General features: G+C 44.2%; 1 protein-coding gene across 1 annotated transcript in view; it reads left to right on the top strand.

Annotated features, from left to right (window-relative positions):
- Positions 1-25211, top strand: part of snd1 (staphylococcal nuclease and tudor domain containing 1) — a 311160-nt gene that overhangs the window by 21793 nt on the left and 264156 nt on the right. Inside the window, exons 7-10 of the mRNA XM_034162933.1 lie at positions 331-489; positions 563-669; positions 2034-2124; positions 8622-8726. Of these exons, the coding sequence (XP_034018824.1) occupies positions 331-489; positions 563-669; positions 2034-2124; positions 8622-8726 (462 nt within the window). The remainder of the gene's footprint in view (positions 1-330; positions 490-562; positions 670-2033; positions 2125-8621; positions 8727-25211) is intronic.

Below are 25211 nucleotides of genomic sequence, written 5' to 3'. Positions count from 1 at the left end.
CTTCTCATCGCACCTGTTATGTTCATATCGTGTCCGTCTGGTGTTCTGTCACGTTTAAAGGAGACTAGGCGGCACACACACGGCAAGGTGACATTGGTTAAATATGATGAGAGAATACAGGCAATCTCAAGAGATCGTTTGCACAATACTGCCGGCAGGTGACGGAAGTACTGAGGACTGCAGCAGGCGGGGGGGTGAACTCTGGATGGTGATCCAGTCAGATCTTATGAACACAGCCTGAAACCAAACAGCTGTGCTGCTCATATCGTGTCACTGGTTTTGTATTTGATTGCGTGCTAGTTTACATTGTTCACGTTTCCTTTCTTCAAGTGTCCCACATTCAGGCGGGAAGCAGATGGTTTGGAGACCCCAGAACCATTTGCAGCAGAGGCCAAATTCTTCACAGAATCTCGTCTTCTGCAGAGAGACGTTCAGATCATCCTGGAGAGCTGCCCGAACCAGACCATACTGGGTACCATCCTTCACCCGGTAAGATGCAGGTTGTAGGACATGGTGAGAAGTGTTGATTTCTTGTTGACCGCGCTGCTTCTTTTTGTCCCAGAATGGCAACATCACAGAACTCCTGCTGAAGGAAGGGTTCGCACGCTGTGTGGACTGGTCCATGGCCGTCTACACGCAGGGAGCGGAGAAACTCCGAGCTGCTGAACGGTGTGTAACTGTAGGAAGTGCAGCTGTCTGCTGATGGAATATCATATTAAATTGAAATGCGAGTAATACAGTGATGAAAGTTTACACACAGTCTTACCATTTGCCATTCTGGCTCCACAAACACGAGTTGTGGTTACATTGCAAACATGCTAGCTGATCGCAAATGACCAACGGCTGCTAAAGAGTTATAGATAGGACCTACCTTAGTCTTTCAGTTATCTAATTTTTAAGATTTTTTTTAAATAAAAGTTGTGAATTGTTATCTCCAACAGCTTTTCTGTCTGTGTGGGATGCTAATGTTAGCTCATTGAGTTAACAATTTTAGCGTTCGCTAGGAAAGTACTGCCAGACCCGACATAAATTTTTTTTATGACATTTTTAATGCATTAATAAATAAAACACTAATATTCAGTATTAGAATATCTGAAAAGTCTATAATACCAATGATAAATAAAATAGCAATGTTTAGAAGCTGAATTATCATTATTTTGTTATTTTCATGTAGGAACAGAATAAGTTGTGCTACAGATGAATTGAGCTTATCGGTACTGTATAACCCTCAGGCCCATTGGTGTTGGTGATTATCACCAGATTCCAATATAGGCTGAAACCTTTCAAAAAGAAAACAGTATGGCACTGGGGGAGCGCAGTGCCTCTGCCAAGGCCACATATTGATAAAAATGTCTTCTGGATTCTAGATCCAAGATATATTGCAGACCAAGTTCAAAATCAAATCTCTCATCTCTAGTACATGATCCATCTACTCACCAGATTTCATCAACGTCTTCACAGAAATTTTGAGTTAAATTATGTATTTATTTATTTATTTTTGCTATATGCCAAAGATTCTTCTTGATCTCAGTTCAAGTATATATTCCAGATCAACTTTGAAATAGAATCACGTATTGCCCGCAACATTATCTATCTGCTCACCAATTTACATTGAAATCTGTTAATTACCTTTTGAGTTATCCTACAAATGGGTTGACAAGGTACAGAGGTAACAAACAAAAATCTGTTGCAGTTTTTCCTAAAATCAGTAATCTTATAACAGCTGGTGTTCAGCTGAGTGACAAAAATCCTAAATTAAGGAGATTTGGAAATCAGAGTTGGTGTATAATGTACCTGTAGATTTTAATTCTTAATGTGTAGAAAATACATGTACAAATTAAACAGATATGTATACATACTAACAAATGAAGTTTATTCATAAAAGTTTGTTCTTTCTTTTATAATGATGTTTTTGCAACTTTTCACAGCTTAATAGAGAATTTATCTGATTGATTAAACATTTGCTGATCTTCATGACTACTACTGATGATGATGATTTTTATTTTTTTTTATTTGTTGTTGTTGTCTGTCAGATCTGCTAAAGAACGCAAAGTCCGCATCTGGAAGGACTACGTGGCACCGACAGCAAACTTGGACCAGAAGGATCGACAATTTGTAGCCAAGGTGAGGGTGCGAGAGAACTTATTCTGACACAGTAGTTTCGGCTTTGTTTCCTGTCACATTATGTTTCAGTGTGCAGATAACAGCGCTTATCCTCACTTATTGTTTGGAACGTGACATTATTTCCCAACATGCATTTGACTCTGATTCAGCCTCTCGCTTCCTTGTCTTGACGTCTGCTGCAGCATTTCCAATTTCCTCCCAGCAGCAAAATCAACGTGGCTTTCTTGCTCCGAACAGATTATGCTCCTGACGCCTCTTATTTTCATATTTCCATCCTCCTCTGAGAAATTCTACTAAAAAAAAAATCCTTTCTCTAGAAGAGAAAATTCTTTCTGTAAAAGGTCCAAGACTGAATGCTTAACAGCATCCTTGAAGCACTCCCCAGTTAAATTAGGGCCAAATCGCTTGCTCAGAATGACCACTAAAAGCCAAGAACTAGAGATATTAGCTTTGGACGTTATTGGCCACGATCTCGGGGGAACACAAGGGTCCTTAAGATCGAGAACAAGGGAATGCTCTCCTCCGTTCTGTCAGGACACGTTAGTTTAAATGAAGTGAGATAGACTCCTTGATACATTTCGGTTATACCGTCTAACCTCATTGGCACTTTGAGGTGATGTGCGGTAGTTTTGGAGTTATTGCTTTAATGTATATTATAGCTACTCCAGCATAAAAACCTCCACTTTGAGTCTGGTTCCCTTACGCTGCACTTTGATGTCTAGTTTATACTTTTCTGTATGATAGAAAAAAAGTTTTATTGCCCTAAAGTTTATCTTTTGTCTGCATTTGTGCCATCCAGATCCTGAACTTAAGACCCTTAAAAAACAAACTCCTGACTAGCCTGAAGGGAACATAAAAGGTATTGCTGTGGGAATGTGCTTACAGAATGAATTTGATAAACTGTGTGGATAAAAACAGCACAAAATAGTGTGTGTGTGTGTGTGTGTATGTACTGTATGTATGTTTTTTCCCTGAGTCAGAAGGATGAGGCTTGAAAAAGGATAAAACGTTAATATTATTAGTTGGGCTGCTCTTAAAGAAAAACCTTCAAAAGAAAAATGTTCGATGTGAGTTATTGGGAAAGCTGATGGTCAGCTGGGGGCGGGGCACAAGGTGTGGAAAGACAGCAAAAAAAATAAGGGTTAGGTTTGAAAAGGAAATTGACTGAAGGTGAGTTTTTGCAGAGTTGTACAGATTGTCCGGAAGAAGGATGAGGAAGTGAAGTCGCTTCATCAAAGAAACGCTGACATCCACACAGTTGAACCCCGCTGCAGTTTTAAGTTTTTTTTTGTGGAAGTTGCGCCTCTTTGTCCTCCCGTTTCTTCATCTCCCTCAGTAACTCCTTGCTTTGGGATCAGAACACACATCAGCACCGCGTCCAGAATGTCACCTTCTGTGCTTTTTATTTGGGCATCGGTTTCTCTAAGGTGAAAGTGACGCAAGGTTCATTGGGTAAAAGGCCTCTAACATGCTGTTGCAACAATAAAGACCGGACGTGTGCGGGTGGTTGTCAAGTGAAGTGTGTCGCGCTGACCCTGCAACTGGCTGAGCTGTGTGACACCTTTATTGCGTTTTGGACATTCTAAGGTTACTTAAGCCGGTGATCATCCCGCTGACATTTGTTGGCGCTTCATATTGCAGTGCACTGATGCTGTCAGGGACACATCTATCCATCACCCTCATCATCACACGCTCATCCAGTCTGCTTTTCACTTCTTATCATCCGACTGATGGATTGAGTGGCGAGGCCGAGCGGGCCCCATCCCCAATGTCAGCCGCATGTTCCACCTCTTCTTCCTGTTTGACTGTCTCGTCTTCACGCCCCTCTGCCGGGATTGTGGATATAGATGTAGGCCACGTCTCAACAGTCTCCCTCTTGTCTCCTTCCGTTCTCCTCTGCTCCTCTGGGTAACCATTGACCCGTGAGGCGTTGGATATAAGTTGACGTGGTGTAAACCCCTTTACCAACCTGTCATCATGAGCTCGCCACAGACACACCGTGGGCCGGTTTTACTTTTAGATTCATGTTGATGTGACAGTTAAAATGAAACACTTGTGGACGTGACTCACCTTGTGCATTTGATGATTTATAAGCAACAGCGTGTCCCACTCTGATGTGAAATTTTCCAGGAATGAGTGGATTTCCTGATGTTGATCATACCTCTAGTTGCACCAGATGTCTTTGGCAAACACAGTCATGCTAACTATCTTAAATTAGACTCTCCTCCACGGGAGTTGGACACAACAGACTCAGGGCGATGCTGAAATAGTGACACAGTTGTTGCAAGCCAAAAGCTTCAATAAAAGCTGATAGCATTCGAGTAGTTATTTTAAATTGTACAGTACTTGACAATCAATGGACCAGAGTTGTCGCCCTGCTTGTGTGACAACTAGTGTAACAATGGCGCTGGAGCTCTCCGTCGCTTGTTGTCTAATGTTCAGATTGAGGGTGTAGTGGCTCTGTCATCGCTTCACAGCTGATAAAAGTGCAGAAGGGTGTTTTTCAAGTTGAAATCAGGCAAGTGGAAGCTTGTCTCTCTGAATCCGTACCTCTCATAGGATACAGATTTCCAGGAATATTCCACAATTAGCTTTTATAAGCAGGCGGGAACAACGTGCAAGACAGTTCAAGGTGTTGAACACAGCCACACGCAGCGGTTTTGACACCAAATCATGCAGAAGAGCAGTGATGCCTCCTCAGCACTGCTGCAGGTCTGGCAGTGTGATGGATCAAAAATAATGAGTTGGTCTTGGCTGTTTTTAGCCCCCCCCCCCCCCCCCCCCGCCTTTTTTTTTTTTTTTTTTTTTAAAACAGAAACATCTTAGATTCTACTGACAGCTAACACATTTGCCAGCAGTAGCTGAGATCCTCCTTGTGCAATGACTGATGCTGACAACTGCAGATGGTGTGTCGGCTGTGGGCAATGGGTGGCAGTAGATCCTCACCTCTGAGCATCAGATTAGCACTGTGAGTCATCAGACCTGCCTGTTTGTCTTTTCTGCCTGCTCGCTTGGCCCTCCTGGTAGGCTCAACTTCGTAAAGACTTTTTGCTCTGTTTTATATCCATGTATATCTTTTTTTTTTTTTTTTTGCACTTGTGATATTTGCCATGAGATTATCTCCTTGGCTCTCTCCATCTCTCCGTTCTTTTATCTCTGTGTTGATCTTCCCTCCTTCCCCTTATGACTCACCTTCTTCGCCTGATAATTAGCTGGTAAGACAGAGCCAAAATTTTATTTTATTTTTTTTTCCTGCCACATTTTCCCTCTTGCATTTTATTTGCTCGTGCAGACCCCAAAGCGACCTTGTTACAGTACGAGTGTGTGGAGGCTGGAGTGTGCATGTTTTTTTTTTTCCCGTGCATGTGTGCACCCCTGTTTACAGCCTGTCTCCTTATCTCCCGCTCTGTGATTAGTATATGATGTATTTTGGCTGCGTTTGCAGGCAGCCTCTTTAGCACGTGGGCTGGTCTAATTCCTGTTCTCCGGTGGCAAACGTGACATCCGTCTGATTTGTTTTTTCGTGGAGTAATGGCCATCCCAAACAGACCGTTACACCTAGGTCACTCTTCTGTTCAACTTCGTCTCACGATCACCTCAAAGGATGTTTTTGGCGTTTTTCCACCGCGGAGTCGAGCACACAAAACACCCACAGTGTCAGAGCCGTGCGTGATACACGGCTCGCGCATCTTTCACTTTTACGCCTTAAGTTTGTACACAGCCTACATATGAGCTCCAGCTTGAGTGATGATGTGGGCTTTTAATACAAAGTGTGGGTGGCAGCATGTGTAGGTCGATTGATTTCTCAGTCTCTTTCAGACGGCCTACTTAAAGGCCCTTGGATTGGATGCCTCCTCCATCTCAGTCACGTTATACCCCCAATCTGTCTTGATTCTGGCGAACACTCTGTGCCCATACGAAGTCTCGCACACAGACTGGGCCGGGTTGCACAGATGTGTTCTACACACTAGCGTTATTAGTGACTTTAATTGAGGAGCTAAAATTCCTGTGAGACTTGTGTAATTTTTGGATTTTTACTGTAGTTATCAGGTCCCCGTGCAGTTCTGAGTGATTACTTAAAACTGCTTGCTCACACTGTAAATATACGAGTTCTCTGCACATCACTGTATGATACGAGTCAGGTTTGACATGTTTTATGATATGCAGTGATTGTCTTCTTCTCCTCACGCATTTTTTGTGGTAGAAGATGATAATACCTTAGAAAGCAGCAGGTAGCACAACTGTTACTGTTAGTTTCCAACTGACTGCATTGTTGTTTTTGTGCCCAGCAACCACTGCTTGTGTTGCAATTGAGAGACAGTGATTGCACCATAAATCCCCAAAATCCTGGCCTGAAGTCGAACATAGGCTTTTCTGCTATTGATAATTGTGCAGCATTTGGGTGTACCTTATACACACAGGGATGCGCATTAATGAATAAAACTACAATGAACTGAAACACCAATTGAAAATGAAATAAAAGTAAACACTGGAAAAACAAAACTTCTATTTACTGCTTCACCTCAGGGAGCTTTGGTGGCAGCTCTTGTGAATGACTTGCTCACGTGCTTTGATACTTTGCATACAGTTCTTTTTCCTCACCACAAAACCTCTCCCTTGAGTCTCCCATCTAAAATAGCAAGGCCACAGGTTCTGTGCCCCTGACTCTTGAAGGTAATGACACATGGCAAGCTGATTGATTTTGATTCACACTACACCAGATTCAGCACAAACGTTTAGTTACCCATCTTTACACATTAGTTTTTCCAGACATTTAAGATGCATTTACAGTCTCTTTCCCATGACCCATCTCATGTTGCGCTCCATTAAATTTTGAATGCATGTTTATCATATCAAGATTGACACCACGTCTGGCACTGCAAATATTTCAGTTTGTCTTGGATCCAGCTTTGTGTTTGTTTTGGCATTTGCTTTGATGGCTTTCCTGTTCCTGTCTAAACTGGTTACTAGGTGTAGTACATGGATACACAAAGCAGCCTTATAGTCATTGTCCTCCACCACAGGATTGCTTTCTTAGTCAGAGTGGATTAGTGTGAAACATTTGAACGTTGGATGAACATGTAATAAAATTCTCTTGTGTAGGTATTGCTTTGGCTGCTGGTGTCTGCAGTAACAGTGAATTTACTAAGCTGAGCACCATATTTCTCACAAAACTGCGCATGCAAACTTGGTACACTTGGGAATCCTGGTAAATTATATGTAACAAGGCAATCTGTGTTCCCCTTATAGGACGATAGGCCTGGCGGGGAACGCTGGCTTTGGCAGATTGGGGAAATATAGTATCAACCAGGAAGTGGTCAGCTTGTTTAAGAAAGAATTTCCTGGTTAGCACAGTTCTTTCCCAGTGGGAATATGACTTTTGACCCAATGACAGTGACCTTAATCCAAATGCTTGATCTTTGGCTGGGCTTGCCAAGACAAATTCTGGAATCAGCCTACATATGTAGTATGTTTCAAGTAATCCAACGCCTTGGCGTCAACTCCAGTGTTCATTGACAAAATGAGCCCTTTAGACAAAATTAGCCCTTTAAAGGCAGTTCCAAGGTTCATCTGCATAGAAAGTTGGTCAGAAATCAGATGAGTGTGGCAGCAAACAGACTTTTGGCAAATTTTGAGTTTACTTGTTCAACAGTTGCTGTTTCAGAACTCACCTACAGATGCTGGCCATGTTTGGTAGAAAATAGAGTGAAAATGTTGACAGTTGACCACACTGACGTTGACCTTTTGGAGCAATTCTGAGGTTGACTTTCATCGACAAATCAAGAAATCAACCAAAGGACCTGGGAGGAGCAGGACAACAAACAAACTAATGCTGCTTAAGTTATAGTATGATTATATTCTGTTATTTATTTTGTAGTTAAACCTGCACCATCTTGACGGACACGTGGAACCGGTTCCCGTCTCTCCCTCTTCCACGCCGCGGTGCACGATATTTTATGTCACATGGCACAGAGCTGTCACACTCATTAGACTGTCTTTAACAATGCTGATATTTAAAAGCGCTCTCTCTCTCTCTTTACTCCCTCCATCCTCGTGCCAATCCTCCAGACACCATAATGTCCTCGTTGCGTCCTCCAAACCTCGCCGGCCTCCTGGGACGACTTGCCTCTCTTCTTCTTCTGTCATTCAATGATCATTCTTTCTCCTCTCACCCTGCGCTCCTCCTGCTCGCTGTCACTCTCCCCCTGTCTTTGAGCAGATCTCTTCCTCCCCATTTATCCTTTACCTTCTCCTTCACTCTCCATCTTTCCAGCAGTTCATCTTCTCTCTCGCTCACTTACTAAAATGCAGTGTTGGTCTTTTGCTCCAAAACTTCTCCATGCTGCAAATTTTTTTTCTTCACATCAAGTTTTGCAGGTTTTTTTAAACATTTCAATTAATTTCTAATTGATCCCCCCCCTTGCTGTGTGATGATTTACTCATTTTGCCAGATGTTAACTAATCATATGCCCTATTTTTGTTTTTGGTCCCTACAGGTGATGCAGGTAGTGAACGCTGATGCCATGGTAGTCAAACTCAATTCTGGAGAGTATAAGACCATCCACCTGTCCAGCATTCGGCCTCCCAGAATCGAAGGAGAGGTACAAATGTCTCTTCTGTTTGTGTTTTCTGGATGAGCTGCTTCGTGGGCGGGATTATATTTGGAAGGGCTTGTGATTTTGCATGATTAGTCAATCAGTTCCACAGGGACGACTTGTGCCACTGATGTCTGAGATGCTTTGACAGACGTGATTTGTTTATTCCTTTTTTTTTTTTTTTTTTTTTGCACCAACATAGACACAAGTTGTTTACATCTTCCACAACACATGCATCTCTGTGTTATCTTTCTTTTAACTCTTTACCACTACTTTCATCTTTCACACCGATGTTCTTCAGTGGGGGTAACTGTCCACTTGGTGGCGCCCCTGCAATTGCGGCAAATGCAAACACGCCTAGTGGTTGCAGAGTTGCTGCAGAACAAGACAGATCGATGTCCAGGATGACTACGAGGCTGTGAGGAGACGACGACCACACACTCGTGCTTCTGCATCACAATGAGGGTGGGGGGTGGGGGGGAATGTCCCACTCACCTCCGCTGACCCAAAAATCACTTACGATCACGTTATTGATCCAAACACTCACCTCTTTTAATCCTTTAAACTTTTTAATTGTCATATCATTGTAGTAGGAACTTGAGCATTGTTGGAATTTGAAGCCTTGCTGAGCGCTGCACAGTGGAAGCAGACAGAGGTTTCAAACAATCTTTATAATTTATCAAGCATTTTCAAATTACCACCTTAAAATAACTGACAATAAAATGATAAAAAGTTGGGATGATATGGAAAGCTGGGGAGGTGATTAAAAAAAATTAACATTTAGTAATTCATATTTTAATATTATGTTTCAATATTATTTATTTATTTATTTATTATATATGTATTTAAAATTTCTGTGGTCATCTTTATTTCATTTGTTCATATACATCCATTCCTGCATTTAAGGTCTCCAGGACATTTCCCCCAAAAAGTTTAACCAAAAAAAAACCCCTTAAAGTTTGTCTAATCTCAGCCACATGGAGTATACAGCCAGTACGCTCTGAGTGCCGGTGTCGCCGACCGAATGATCCCCCCTAAAAATCGGTCCCCCCTGCCTTCCCTGCGCATGTCACTTGCCGCGGTTCACAGATTACCTTGTTTCTGTTTAAAACTGCACTCCAGTCATCTATCTCAGCGAAAGATATCTGAAGCTTTTGTACAACAATCATTTCCACATAAATTCAGCATTATTTCATCATAAGACGGACGAAGCGATCATAGTGCCGCAGCTACATGAGTTGCTAGCTGATGCATTCACTGCGCGCCGGTCATTTCAAAACATCAGAGTATTGCCTCATTTCTGCTTAAAACGGTCTTGTTTCTGCTTGAAACTGACTGTTGAATGATTTAAGAGGTTTTACCTTGTCGTCTGATGGTTAATAATCCCATTAATCCATTTGATCGCTTTGGGTGAAGAGACCGTATCAGACGAGCTGCTGACATCCGAAATGACGCATGTGCAGTGGAGGCAGGGCAGACCAATTTTTAGGGGGGACCATTCGGTCAGCGACACCAGTGTGGCAGCATTTCATTGATTATTGCCTTGTTTCTGCTTCAAACTGCACTCCAGTCATCTATCTCAGCGAGAGAAATCTGAAGCTTTTGTACAACAATAATTTCCACATAAATTCAAAAGTGTGTTGGAGGTTAAGCAAGTGTCTGACGGGGTGATGAGTGTGAAGTTGGAAGTTGAAGGGGTGATGATGAATATCATCAGTGCATATTGCCCCACAGGTAGGTTGTGAGACGAAGGAGAAAGAAGATTTCTGGAGTGAGTTGGATCAAAGATTGGTGATAGGAGCGGACTTCAACGGACATGGTGAGGGGAACAGAGGTGATGAGGAAGTATCAAGGATGGGAATGTGGAAGGGCAGGTTGTAGTTGATTTTGCAAAAAAGATGTAAATGGCTGTGGTGAACACCTACTCTAAGAAAAGGGAGGAGCACGGGGTGACATAAAAGTGAAGGAAGGTGCACACAGGTGGACTGCGTTTTTTTTTTTTTATCGGAGATGCAAGGTCAAAGAAATTGAAGACTGTAAGATGGTGGCAGGGGAGAGCATAGTTAGACAGCATCGGGTGGTGGTTTTATTTTTATTTTTCCCCCATACAGAGTTTTAGGGTATTTTTTCCTTCCTTTTTTTGAAAGAATCAGTTTTGTCACTTTTGTTCAAAATATTGGGCCTTGCAGGGGCAGCCATGCCCCAGAGTTCAACAAGCTGATTGGTTGAATTTATGGCTGCGGTCCAGTGACAGGGTTGAGCCACAGCAAAATAACAGTGCTGATGGAGAATCTTGTTCTTTCACATGAGGTATAGAGCGAATGTCCAGCACACAGGTAGTTCATTTCTTTCCTTTACGACCTCTGAGCCTCATGGGAGAGAACATGCTTGGACATGGTTCAGCTAACAGAGTGAAAATGTTTTCAACTTCAGGCTTCTGCGTGTTATTGTTCCCGGTGGTGATATCTCACTGTAAACCTGAACAGCAACCCCTGTCCCTCAAAATAGAGCAAGTAGCTCTGTGGGCTGAGTTGGACTACCAATATATAGACCTGGGTTCAGTTGCAGGTCTGTGCTTTAGGCTGCTTGTCTGTGTCCTTGGACAGGACACTTCATCTGCATTGTCCCAGTTCATCCAGCTCTAAAATGGGTACCGGCCTCAGCTGCGCTAATAAAACCGTGATGGTCTGGAGTCCCGTCCACGGGGACTCGTAGACTCTCTTCTGCTTCGTGCTGCGGTGTCCAGGGATAAGCACTGGCTCAATAGGCCTCAGGGTCTGTGTTGGACTTCTTTCTTTCCTCTCTCTGAACACACGTCCTCATCCCTCTGTCTCCCCGTTACAGTATTTAGGACCACGGTCATTAAGAGACTTGTATTTCTTCTTTCCCTTGGGGTGTCCACACTGCGGCCAGGTTGTTGACCTGAACCGATGTCCTTTGTGTCTGTTTATTTTCCTCATCTCTCTCCGGCAGTAGGGAATGTGTCAGAAAACATCACTGCAGTTTAGTCTCTCTGCACTTTGTCTCATTGCTTGCGTTGCATGTTGTTTCGTTCCGACTCTCAGGACCGATGTTGCGCTCCCCCGTAATCAGCGTGAACTGACCAGTGGAGTCTGAATTTCTAAGACCCACCTGGGTATAAATCAAATCCCCAAGCAACAAACAGACTTTGGTTTGCCATCTTGTAAAAGTTGAAGCTGGATGTCTGATTAAAGCAAAAAAAAAAAAGAAACTATGAACTACCAAGACGTTTTGCTAGCTGATAGCTACATAGCGGTTTAAAAGCTTCTTAATACAATTTATTTTTTTAACGGATCAAGTTTTGTTTACATGCATTAAAGCTGGAGATTGTGTGGGGAAACTAAAATCTCATTGCAGTCATCTAAACTAAATAAAAATATAGAACACACACGGATGAGAAATCATTCACAAATTGCTGGATCTTCCCCAGAATTTAGTAGTTAAAAATTGATCTATTGTTTTACACTTTGTATTTGTAGCAAATTTTCTTTGTTTGTTTGAATGTTGCCTGTATTTTAATTAGAATAATTATAGCTGTTAATCCTGAGATTGTTCAGACTTTTCTGTCCAGTGGACGTAGCGACTGTTAGATTTTTCAGTGTCAGTTTTTCTCTTTCTTTATTGCTTGCATTTGCACTTCTGTCCCTATTTTTTGCTTGTACCAGATGCTACAACAGTATGTGTTTTGTGCTTCATTACACCGTCATATGCTAGACAGAGCCTGGGCGAGTGAGCCCAGATGTGAATATTACTGCTGATGATTTGATGATATTGATGTTTTAGTGGTGCAGCGTTGTATAGTTTTTACTTGAACATCATGTATTTAATTGCTCCTAATGCACTTATGTCACATTGTTTGCACAAATACCTCTTCACAGCATGTGGATACTTTGGCTACACATGGCCATAGACTCATGGTAAAACGAGAGTTACGAATGTAACTACGGTTCTATGAATTCTGGATGACCGCCAGAGGGCGGTGCTTTAGCACCTGGATAGCTACATGTGCGCAGCACAGAGGTCGAGAATATATACCAACAAAGTCACGCCATTGAATGTGACCTGGGTGACGTCACTGGTTGTCTTTATATACCAGACGCACCCAGCGCTCGCTTCTTTTCGGAATGAACTCGCAAGACTCTGAGTGACAAGCAACTCTGGCAGTCATTCGGAATTCATAGAACCGTAGTTACATTCGTAACTCTTGTTCTATTTCATTCCTCCTGACCGCCAGAGGGCGGTGCTTTAGCACCTGGATGACTTAATACCAACAAGGTCACGAAGAGTCACACTCACCTCGCATCAGCAGTGGGGAGTGGAGGCAGACAACACCGCCGAAGTCACCGCAAGAGGAGCAGCCACATTCAGTCTGTAATAGCGGGCGAAGGTACAGGACGAAGCCCACGTAGCAGCAGCACAAATATCACTCAAAGGGACACCTCTCAGTGCAGCCCAGGAGGTGGACACCCCTCTGGTGGAATGGCACGTAACCTTAGGAGGCTGAAGACCTCTGGACCTGTATACTTGTAAAATGGCATCCACGACCCAATGTGAGAGTCGCTGCTTTGAGACAGCACAGCCTCTTTTGTGATCACTGTAACACACAAACAGGGCATCCGTTTTCCGGATCCCGGCAGTCGCACTAATGTACTGCTTCAACATTCGGACAGGACACAGGGAACCTGAAACAGATAATCCTGGATCAGAATGCGGGACATACACAGCTAAGGAAACTGTCTGGTTAACATGAAAAGTTGAAATTCTCTTGGGTAAAAAGGACTGATTAGGCCACAGCGTAACCCCAGATCTGTCAGAATTCCATTGCAAACAGTCCCCAGCGACTGATAGGGCATGGAGCTCTCCCACCCGCTTAGCCGAAGACAGTTCAAGTAGAAAGGCAGTCTTCACTGACACCCATTTAAGATCAGCACTTTCAACTGGTTCGAAAGGGGATAAGCTTAAACCCTCCAGGACTAGAGGAAGGTCCCATGAAGGTACGCGTGCAAGCCTTGGAGGCCGCAAACATAGAGCACCTTTCAAAAAACGACACACTAAGAGGTGTGAACCCACTGACCCTCCATCAACGTAGACATGACAGGCAGAGATTGCAGCAACATAAACCTTCAAGGTAGCGACAAAGTCCTTTCTCCAGCGGTTCTTGTAAATATTTGAGGAGAATAGGCACAGGGCAGTGCTCCGGGTCTAACTTTTGTTTCTCACACCACCGCGCAAACAGCTTCCATCTGTTGTCATACAAAGCCCTGGTAGAAGCAGCACGTGAATTAAGGATAGTCTGAACAACAGCCTGGTCACAAGAACTTAACAAGGAGTCTGGCCCCTCAACGGCCACACATACATTTGAAGGCGTTCTGGGTGAGGGTGCCAAATCCTCCCCTGTAGCTGTGACAACAAATCCTTCCTCTCCAGGAGAGCTCAAGGTTCTCCCTCGAGGAGTTTGTAAATCATGGGAAACCAAATCCTCCCTGGCCAGAATGGAGCAACCAGCAGCACCCTGTGGCTGCTCTGATCTGTCCTGTGCAGTGTCAACATCAGCAGCAGGAGAGGAGGGAAGGCATAAAGGAGGCAATCCGGCCACGGGTGAACCAGTGCATCCTGCCCCAGCGGGCTGTCTGGTTCCAAGAGGGAGTACCATCGTGGGCAATGTGTCGAAGTGCTTGAAGCGAAAAGGTCCACTTCCGCTGCACCATATTTCTGCCAGATCATTTGGACCACAATCGGGTTCAGTCTCCACTCTCCCGCTGGTGGTTTCTGTCTGGAGAGTAAATCCGCTGCGCTGTTCTGTACACCGGGCAGATGAACTGCTCTGACACTTTGAAGGCGAGGCAACGCCCATAAGAGAAGCTTCCGAGTTTCTGCCAATGAGTGATTAGACCTGGTGCCCCCCTGATGGTTTGAGATAGACTGTTGACGTGTTGTCCGACCGGGCAAGAACATGTCTTCCTGTCAGGGCTGGGAGGAAACGCTTGAGAGCCAGTTGCACAGTGCGACGCTCCAGCACGTTTATGTGTTGGAGTCTCTCCTGAGGACTCCAGACACTCCTCACCATCCTGTGATTTCACACGGCCCCCCAGACTTTGAGTGATGCATCTGTAACAACCACCTCTCAGCGAGAAGGAACAGAGCCTAGAGGGACACCCTTGCAGATGAAGTCCATGTTTCCCCAGGGTTTGAGGTGCAGAAGGCACTGGTTGGAGAGTCGTACAAGCCTGTGCTGATGCAACTTTGAGTTGAGGCCTAGGTTGTTGATCCAAATCTGTAGGGGAAGTAAGAACAGAAGTCCCAAAAGTACCACTAGTGACATTGCAGTCAATTTGCCCATCAACCGGAGCAGCAAACCAAAAGGCAGCGTCACAGCCCGTTGAATGTGTGAGACGAGACGAATTACATCGTCCACTCTCTGTGGGGATGGCGATGCAGTCATAGTCAGGGAGTTGATGGCAATGCCGATGAAGGTCGTTTGTTGACTGGGAACAAGAGAACTCTTTGCAAAAGTTCACTGTGAGTCCTAAATAAGAGACATGGTTCAGTAGAAGAGCTGTGTCGTTGTGCGCCTGCTCCTGAGTCGGAGCGCAGACAAGCCAATCGTCTAAGTAGGGTAGGATTCTTAATCCAAGAGCTTGCAGTGGGGATAGTGCTGCAGCCATACATCTGGTAAATGTACGAGGGGCGAGAGAGAGGCCGAAAGGAAGCACCCTGAACTGGTATGCCTGACCTTCGAAAGCAAAGCGGAGAAACTGCCTGTGATGAGGCGCCACTGGCACATGGAAATAGGTGTCTTTTAAGTCGACACTTGTGAACCAGTCTCCTGGTGTGATAGTTTGAAGGACGTCTACTGTGTGGAGCATGTGAAACTGCAGTACTTTGATATAACGATTCAGACGTCGGAGATCGAGGATAGGACGAAAGCCGCCATCCTTCGTTGGAACAAGGAAGTAAACTGAATAGAACCCCCTGAGCTGGTCTGAACTGTGAACTGGCTCTATGACCCCCTTCTCCAGGAGTTCCAAAATCTCCCGTTGTAGGGCAGCAGACTGCACCGAGTCGGAAACAACAGTCATCCTCACCCCATTGAACTTTGGAGGACGACATCTGAACTGAATTCTGTAACCTTCGAACAAGTTTGAAATGACCCATGGGGTTTGAACTTGAGCCTCCCAGTGGCTGAGTTGATTTCGTGAAAAACGGCTGGGGGCCAAACATTGGCAGTCAGACCCGACCACCTCTGCCTCGCATCCCTGAGGACCTCTGGGCGCAATTACTGGAAGCTCTGTGAAACCGTTCAGTTCTTGGGGGTCTGCCCGTAGGCTTACGAAAGGCAGGCTGCTGGGAGAGCTGGCCCTCAACTGCAAAAGCACGTGCAGCTCTGGGAGCCGGCAAAAGCCTGGATGTAGAGTGAAAAGCTGTAGCACGTCTGACTGGCTGAGGTCTGGAAGACTGGTGTAGGTCAACAAACTGTTGCCGAGATTTACTAGCCTCAACAGCACGCTTCAAAGTTTGTTGGGCCGCAGGTCCAAATACTTGGCCTGGAAGAACCGGCAGCGAATGGAGTGTGCCTCTGCAGGATTCGGACAGGGGGGACTGCACAAGCCACACCTGACGTCTGGTGATGGTAAGGGTTGACATCAGTCTGCCAAGCTCTCTGGACATATAAGCAAAGGTTTGGAGTGAGGCATCACTAAGACTTTGCGTAGCATCATCAACCTCTGCCTCCCTCAAAGACTTTGAGAGGGCAAGGTCTAAATGGGACAGTGAGTTGCCTAGGCGACCGATGCGAGCAGCTATGTCATAGCTTTTGGTGAGGTCATCAGTGACCCTACACTGAGGACGTGGGCAGTGGGCATCCGGCCGAGCAGCATCAGCTGGAGCCACAACCAGGTTCACAATAATGCTGTCAACGGCGGGCATACGGTTCAGACCATACTGCGCCGAATCACACATAGAGCTAAGGGCTCTGCAGTCCTGTGATAGATGGGTCAATGATTTGGGGTCCGCCCGACATCGGTGGAGCTCCTTGATATATGGTTGTGAAACTGGAACGTTGAACTGAGGCTTCTGAGTGACTTTGAAAAAGGCACTTGAAGCGGTGCTTTCCGCAGGGGGATTGTCGACCCCAAGCCTGGATAAAACCAACTGAACAGCTTGCTTGACAAAGGATAGTCCAGGTCCAGTTTGCAGCATGGACTCTGCCTCAGAGGTATGAGAGCCCACTAATGAATGGCTTGGAGAAAGAGCTCTTTCATCCTCATCCTCCACACAGTTTATATCACTTGTCATGTACAAGGAATCAGTTGCAGCAATAGACACGACATCTTCCTCCTGCTGAGTAACTACATTGGTCTGATCAGCCTCATTAGGGACAACAGGAACTGTCACTGCATCCCTAGGCTGTAGATTCAGAAGCAAGGACTTAATCTGAGCAAACTCAAAAGTCAACGTTTCGACCTTTTCAGCCAAAGCATGGTCATGAGCAGTGTTGCCACAGTTACTTTGAAAAAGTAATCCAATTACTGATTACCGATTACTCCTTGAAAAAGTAATCCAATTACTGATTACCGATTACTCCTTGAAAAAGTAATCCAATTACTGATTACCGATTACTCAATTGGAAAAGTAACTAAGTTAGATTACTAGTTACTTTTTTAGTTACTTTCCCCAGCTGCCGACGACAACCCTCTGCCACCTCAAAATGACAATACCTGTTTTGCCAAAACTCACTTTATAGTCACCCTTTCTTGACTAAAATGAAAATAAATATTTGTTTTACAAAAAGTAAAATAAAGACCTCTTTCTTGACCTCATATTTAACTATTGACAGCACTGCAACAGTAAAACTTGCAGTTTCTAACCTACATTGTTTATAAATGTAACTATAAAATTCATTCTAACATTTAAATTATCTCTAAACATTTTACTTGTCGAAATCGGAGGGGGCACATCCTTGCCCTACGCCCCCATTCCATCTGGATTCGCCCCTGCTTTGGCGTTTGAGCACAAAGAATGGATAACATTTATTTATGCAGAAAACATGACCAGATTTACAGGTAAGAAAGTTTTATTGTGTTTTCACATCATGTGGTCCTCAGAAAGAGTTTAGGTGCATTTGAGTGGAAAATAGTGTTAGTTGTTGACGCGTCACGGAGGATCAGCTGTTTTTAGGCGCAGATCGAGCGGCTCAGCTCAGAATTCTAAATAAAGGAGAAAAAAAAAAAGCACGGGTCGTAGCTGCTGCAAAAAAACACGGATGAAAAGCTCACAGCTCGCTTAAAGTGGGCAGTTCAGTTGAACCCTAACCCCCTGCCTACGGACCAAGTTTAATGCTGCTATCGACCCACAATGCAAAAATAATAACGCACAGTGACTTGGAGAAGTAACTTTAATCTGATTACTGATTTGGAAAGATTAACGCGTTAGATTACTCGTTACTAAAAAAAAAGTGGTCAGATTAGAGTAACGCGTTACCGGCATCACTGGTCATGAGTAACCTTCTTAGCAGAAGGGGCTCCTGCATGTGGGCGTTTACGGCGCTTTGGTTCCTTCCTGGGGCTGGAGGCCAAAGTCGCACTAGATATTCCACTTTCCAATGCCGCAGTCTAGCAGATCTCTCTGCTAGTGGCATGCTGGCACAATTAAGGCAGGCATTGCCAGTCAGGGCTTCTCTCAGGTCTCCGATCCCAAGACACGAGGGGCAAAACATATGTCCATCTGGGCTCAAGGGAGCCAAACAGGTACTACAGCCATGCAACAAAGGCCCTGTCAACATTGTGGACTGTGTGCAGATGGCTAACGCAAGCCCTGATGGTTACAAATGGAAAGACAAAGCGTGAATCACACGCAGTGTAAATAGTAACAGGAGGCACTGAGCGTGAAACACTCAGTGTAAAAGCTGATACAAGGCTCGGAGCGTAAAACACTCACAGCCACAGTAATAACACGATGCACACAGCCGAAAAACTCACAGCCCAAGTGCTAAGTCGCTTAGAGCAACGACGACAACACTAGCTGATACCGGAGCTGTTAAACTTAGCAAATGGCGGCAGTGCAGACGAAGTACTTCAAGGAGTGGAAAACACTCATGGCACGCCCAACACAGTACACTATACTGGTTCTGATACACACACTACCACGTAGTTAACGGGGTTAGTGACACAACTAAACAAATAGCCAGCTTTCATCGAAACAACACAACTAATGTGCACAGAGGAAAATACCCAGCACCCGGCGTTTAGGAAGGTGTACTCATGACAGGCGTCAAAGAATACAAAAAACGGTGAAGCCGTGTCTCGCAGTCTCTGGAGGACGTGTGCAGTGCACGTAGCTCCAGCCGAAGGTGGGTGGGGAGGCTACAAGCGAGAGCGGCAATCGCAGCTAAATGCGTTCTCAATCTCTAAGAATGCGAGAATGTAGAAAAGAAGCGAGCGCTGGGTGCGTCTGGTATATAAAGACAACCAGTGACGTCACCCAGGTCACATTCAATGGCGTGACTTTGTTGGTATATATTCTCAACCTCTGTGCTGCACACATGTAGTTATCCAGGTGCTAAAGCACCGCCCTCTGGCGGTCAGGAGGAATGAAATAGAACTTTAGTTTTTAGTAGTTAGTAATTTGGACTAGCTTGGACAAAAGAGTAAGGGTTGTGTAAGATTTATTAACGCTCTGAAATCCAAGTAGCTTTTTGTTTTGTGTTCCCCCAAACCAGTCCCATATTTATTTATTTTCTAACGCACTATGGCTTAATTCATTTTTCACATAAGACTAAAAATGGAAAGAGATGAAATTTATTTTATTTAGTTAAAAGAATTAAAAATAAGCATGTTGAATATCTTTAATCATGTATTTCATCGCAATGGAAACAAGACAGGATGCGTACGTAAGAAATGTTTATGCTAGCGCATGTACAGACACTGCTCTAACGAATTATAACCCTATGCCTTCTGCAGAATAATGTTCCAAAAGTGTTGCAAAGATTTTGAAACATTCTGCAAAAAGACAAATTTGCTGTGCCAGTGAAACGTTTTGTTAAAAATTTTGTCCTGTATTTGCCTGTGTAGTGGACATCGTGTTGCTAGCTTAACTTGTTTGGTGACACGAAAGTGGGTGCCACATCCAGCAGGTGGCATATATATATATATATATATATATATATATATATATATATATATATATATATATATATATATATATATAATGGATGGTAAGGAGTCCAACATAGGGAAATATTGGATGAAGAAAAGTTATATTGACGTAGCCGAGTTGGACGACTTGCCATCCATTATTTATGTTCTCCACCTCCTCCCAAATTAAGCAAACAACAAAGAGTCAAGTAAATTAGATCCATTTATTTTGTTGTGAACGGCATATGAATGCTTCTAAAACGTCAGTAGCGTGCTTGTCTACCTTCTTAGTGTTTTTGGCATCCTTGGAGTTCAATATTTCCACCAGTTCCTCCTCTGTGAACTCAGCAAACCTCGCCGGCATACGATTTTCTGCTGTTGTTGACATGTTTGTTGCCATTTTTTTTCAACCAGCGTCTGTCAGCTAGTTCCTGACCTTTGTATGCCGCGGTCTGATTGGCTAGCTGTTGGCAGTAAGCTCTAATGCTATTGGTCAGTGGGAACCGATCCAATATAACTTTTGGTCCAAGCCTTTTTGGATCCAACATAACTTTCTGGCACTAAGCATGCCAGAATACAGGTAAATGATGGACAGAAAGGCTAATCTGTGATTGGCTATTGCAATTTGAGTGGAGAACATATATATATGTATATATGTATGTGTGCCAGAAAAAGGTTTTTTTGCTTTATTAATACTTAAAAAACAAAAAGACAACAATTTTTCTAACTGCTGTTTTATGTTTGATTTCTGCAAATCCAGGCAAAATGACGTCTTGGCACATTACTGCTCAGAAATTCAAAAAGTCAATACAAAGTGATCAAATTATTGGATGCCTCCAAAACCTCTGGATCCATTTGACACATCTCATATTTTTTGCACTCAAAACCTGAAAGTGATCAGCTTTTCAAAGTACAACATATTGCATGGCATGTAATAGGTGTATTTCAGGTTTTACATAAAAACAATGTGGGAACATTGTGCTGAGGATTGTTCAGTGTGATGCTGCTGGTTTTGTTCATTATGATGTTATTTCTGTCTAAGCACTAAAGAGCTGCCTGCCTGTCGGTAATACTGTTGGCTCTGCTTTGGATGCTGTCGCTATGGCAGCATGGCAGAGTTGTGATAGGTCTGCTGAGGCACTGATGAGTCCTTGGACTATTAGGTAGAATAAAGGCAACTGACAGGAGCATTTATAATTCTTTGTACATCTTGACTAAAGATTTCTTTGTATTCTTACATGAGAATCACAATTTTGTCTTTAGTCTCATCAGAAGGAGATTTAATCTCTTGCAGGATCATTTTGACAATTGCACATACAGTGCTTATAAAAAAGTATTCAGACATTGTGGTTGGGTCCATCACCAGAAAAGCTTTTACACCTTAGACCATCAAAATCTGGTCTAAAGTCCTGCGCTGTTGAGCCCTGTACAAGAAGCATGACAGTCAGATGTGCCTTAGATAAGCAGCTTCACAACCCTCCTACATGCTGATTACCTGCACACATCGTTGCCAGTCGCCTGCAAGATGCTCAGCTTGCTGCTGCACTGCTTCACCTCAGGGAGCTTTGGTGGACAGCGCCTGCTCTGTGGCAGATTGGCATGAATCTGTTAGTGAGACGCAAATCACCTCACTTTTGGACAGAATTGGTTCATTATCAAGGCCAAACAGAACCGTATATTGCACGTGATGCAGTGTTAAACATGTAAGGCGCAAGTGTTGCCTTTTCTCCGTTGCCCCTTTTGGCAAGTTGTATTTTGACTATTTTGAAAGCAGTTTAAGAGGTGGTGGGCAAGAGAGTGCACTTGGTTTCAGTGCAGAAGGTTCCAGGTTCAAACCCCCTCCCGTGCCACCCTTTTCAGTGTAATGTGTAGTTGCGTCAGGAAGGGCATCCGGCATAAAACTTGTGCCAAATCAATATGCAGATCTGCTGTGGTGACCCCAAGTGGGAAAACAAGGGAGCAGCCGAAGGGTCTTACTTTTTTGAAAGCAGTTTAAAATGGTCTGACATATAAATTTATATTCAAAGAGTTTGATTTCAGTTCCAATTGGTGTCATGGCTTAGCGGTCATGCGCGGCATCACGTTGACAGACACGGTGCCCTTTTGATGCTACTGCGGCAGACAGACACAGCGGCGCTTTTCAGCTCGGCTCATCTGGTGAAGCCGCATTAGCCTGCGTCAGGAAACCTCTCAGAACATACTGTAGCATCAGCACATGCAAAGAAAAACCACGTCTCCCACGGACGCGCCAGATGTGTTTTTCAACCTCTCAGAAAGTCTACGGAGGAATCAAACTCCAAAATTGGGTTTCGGGAGCAGTTTTGTGTTTGTGTTGCATTCCGCAGAGGTCTCTGGGGATTTTCCTGTGCCAGTTGCCGTTACGGTCACTGCTTGGATGCATTTGTGCTCCTTTTGACCGCACATTCTGCAAAAGAAACCAGTTTGTGTTTGCGTACGGGTGTGTCTGAGTATGCGCGCGCGGGGGGGGCGCACAGAGGCCAGATGTGACGTACTAGTGCACTGATGAGTTGTGACAGTTGTTGCCAAGCTCATTTTCTCATCCTCCTCTTCCTCCCCGCTTCTCCTCTGGTTTCTTTGCGTCTCTAAAGTTACACCTCTCTCTCTTCCTCACGTGACTAAACTCGTACCGTTCAGACTGACACGTTGGCGGACCAATGTTGTCCGGCTGCGGCAAAAAGGAGGACCTGATTTTCCTCTTCCTCTCCCCCACTCCTCCACCGGTGTTCGTGCTGCGGCGTATCTTCAGATGTGAGTTATTTAGAGCTTGGGAGTTGGAGTCAGCTTTTTCTCCCCCCACAACCCCGTTATGCAGCAGGACAAACCCGGCGTAAACACAAGTGATGGAGCGCTGTCTGCGCTCCTCAGTGACTCACTGCTCCTCCCACTTGCTCTCTTGTGCTGCGTACTTGCTTTGACGGCGCCGGGTGTGTGTGTGGGTGTGCGTGCACGCTCAGTTGGTTTAAGTAGGGTTAAGGACGGCGCTGATGGAGCACGTCGAGAGGTCAGCTCGCTGTCCTTATATAAGACGGCACACTGACTGTGGCTCCTCGCCACGCTACTCCACACGGCCTTGCCTACTCGTCTGAACCTCTTCTGCAGTCCACCTCTGTTTGCGTGTGCACGCTGCCTTTGTAGATGATTTAGTCTCACAATATATAATTTTCTCTCCTGTTTGCAGCTGCTTCTCATAAAACGTCTCTCTCTCTCTCCCTGCTTTTGCTTCTTCCTGTCTTTTCTGCTATTATTCCATTTATTTTTCCTCCACTACGCTTTGATTAGCATTTCTGTAAGTATGCCAGTTTTATCAGGGGTCTGGAAAAAAGCAGAATGTGCATATCTTTTCTAAGTATTTAAAAAAAAAAAAAACTAGAGCGCACACCTCCGCCAAAACACTAGTTTCCAATTCCACAAATTTGTAGCGTTTGAAAAAATTTTTCAAGCGTAAAGTGCTGTTAGAAGCAGCTTTTCATAAGATAAATTAGATGTGATGAAATGTCAGTATGTATTTAGTTCATGCACTTGAATCAAAGTTTTTTTGTGGTGTTGTCAGTTTTTCAGTTTCTGAATTCTTTTTCCGATTATTTTCACAGCACATTGGTTCTCTGCTATGCACAATTTATCATCACTTTTTGGCACTCTGTTTCCGACTGATAACAGACAAACAGGCATAAAATTGGAATAATGTTTTTACCCCAGCACAGCCAGTGAGGTAGGTGTCAATGTGTGGGCAGTCAGTCTTTCAGTTGTGACATTTCACTTGTGAGAGCGATAACTTCAGTTGTACTGGCCCAATTGTCACCAAAGTTGGTATATGTATTACACAGTGACCACGACAAAAGTACTGATTTTGGAGTCAAAAGGTCAAAGGTTACTAGAGAATACTTTGTAAAAATCTTATGAGAGCAATAACTTTTTTTTAACTGGTCGACTTTCAAACATCTTGACCCCAAGTAGCCTACTGATTTTGGGGTCAAAGATCAAAATCACTGAGCTGTCAATGGTGAGCTTATCAATTTGTCCATGACGCTGCAGAATTTCAGAAGTTGTCAGTGCCGTTATGAATGGGCCTGACTGTGATGTGACTGAGAACTTCTTCTCCTCTTCCTCCCAGTTTTCTCTGTGTAAAATGCTTAATTTACAGTTTGTTATTGTTGATTTTTCTGCCCTTATTCTGCCTGTCAATTAGGCTAGTCTGACCATCTGTCAGTGGCAACGGCTGAAAGTAAACACTGCACACATTGAGTCATGGTGTTGCTGCCTTGCTCAGCTCACTTTGTATTTTTGCTTTATTGCGGGGCGTCCTTATTAATGTAATCTCAACACGGATTACAACCTGTCACAACTGTCCCAATAAATTAACGCACTCCAGTTTGTTCCCAGCTAATCACAAGTGACTTGAGTGTATGTTGGTAATTATGGCGCTAAGGGTAATTTGGTTCCGAAGTCCACATTTGCTCTTGTGTTTGTCAATTCGAGTCAATTTTTAGTGGGTTAGTAATGACGTTTTGTGTTATGCTCCAGAGTCAATTACGCCGGAAACATAATTATGTTATGTATTTTATCATAACAAGCCGTATCCTTAATGCGCCCGCTATCGTGTGCGCTTGCTCCGTTCCAGCCCTCTGCAGCCATTTCTTGTTAAATGCACGTGCGAATGACTAATGCTGTTCGGTGTCGCAAGTAAATGCAGTAAGTGTTGACTGTTCATCAAACGCTCCCAGCGTGCAGCTCAATCTAAAAAATAATGCCCACTTTGTCTTTAACGTACTCCAGTGCGTTTTGCTCAAATCGGTGAAATGCACAATAAATCCCCCCGTGCTGTGGGCTTCCCTCCACCCCACAGTCGGACGTCAGAAAACACAACGTGCTCCTGAGTCATGACTTCACTCTGCGTTTGAGACGCCACAAAAGGTTCCAGCAGCAGAATCCAACGCGTTTGCAGCCCAGCCCCTGCAACCCTGCGACACTGTACCATCCAACTCTGCAGCAGTCAGAGATGATTCCTGCGCGGTGGTGGGTTATTCAGAATGAGAGGAAGTTACCCCAAATAGAACAGAACTCCCCCTGAGGGCAGCCAGAGCAAAGTGTTTTTATTGGGTCACGGATGAGAGAAAGCAACCGCTCTCTTCTTTCTGCAACCTTCCTGCATTGTGTGCGATTGTTGAGATGTCTTTGGTGGGAGCGGACTGAAAGTTTAAGTCAGCTCTACGGCAAAGAACAGCTTGGTTTTTATTTGCTTTAATCTGCTTGGGGGGGATTTAAATGTGTGTCTGTTTATAGGCATTTACAGTAGCACTTGTTGTTGCTTGTAGAGTTA

The sequence above is a fragment of the Thalassophryne amazonica genome, chromosome 22 (genome assembly GCF_902500255.1).
Source record: "Thalassophryne amazonica chromosome 22, fThaAma1.1, whole genome shotgun sequence".
NCBI lineage: Eukaryota > Metazoa > Chordata > Actinopteri > Batrachoidiformes > Batrachoididae > Thalassophryne > Thalassophryne amazonica.
The sequence above is the reverse complement of the archived record's forward strand: the minus strand, read 5'-3'. Positions and strand labels throughout refer to the sequence as shown.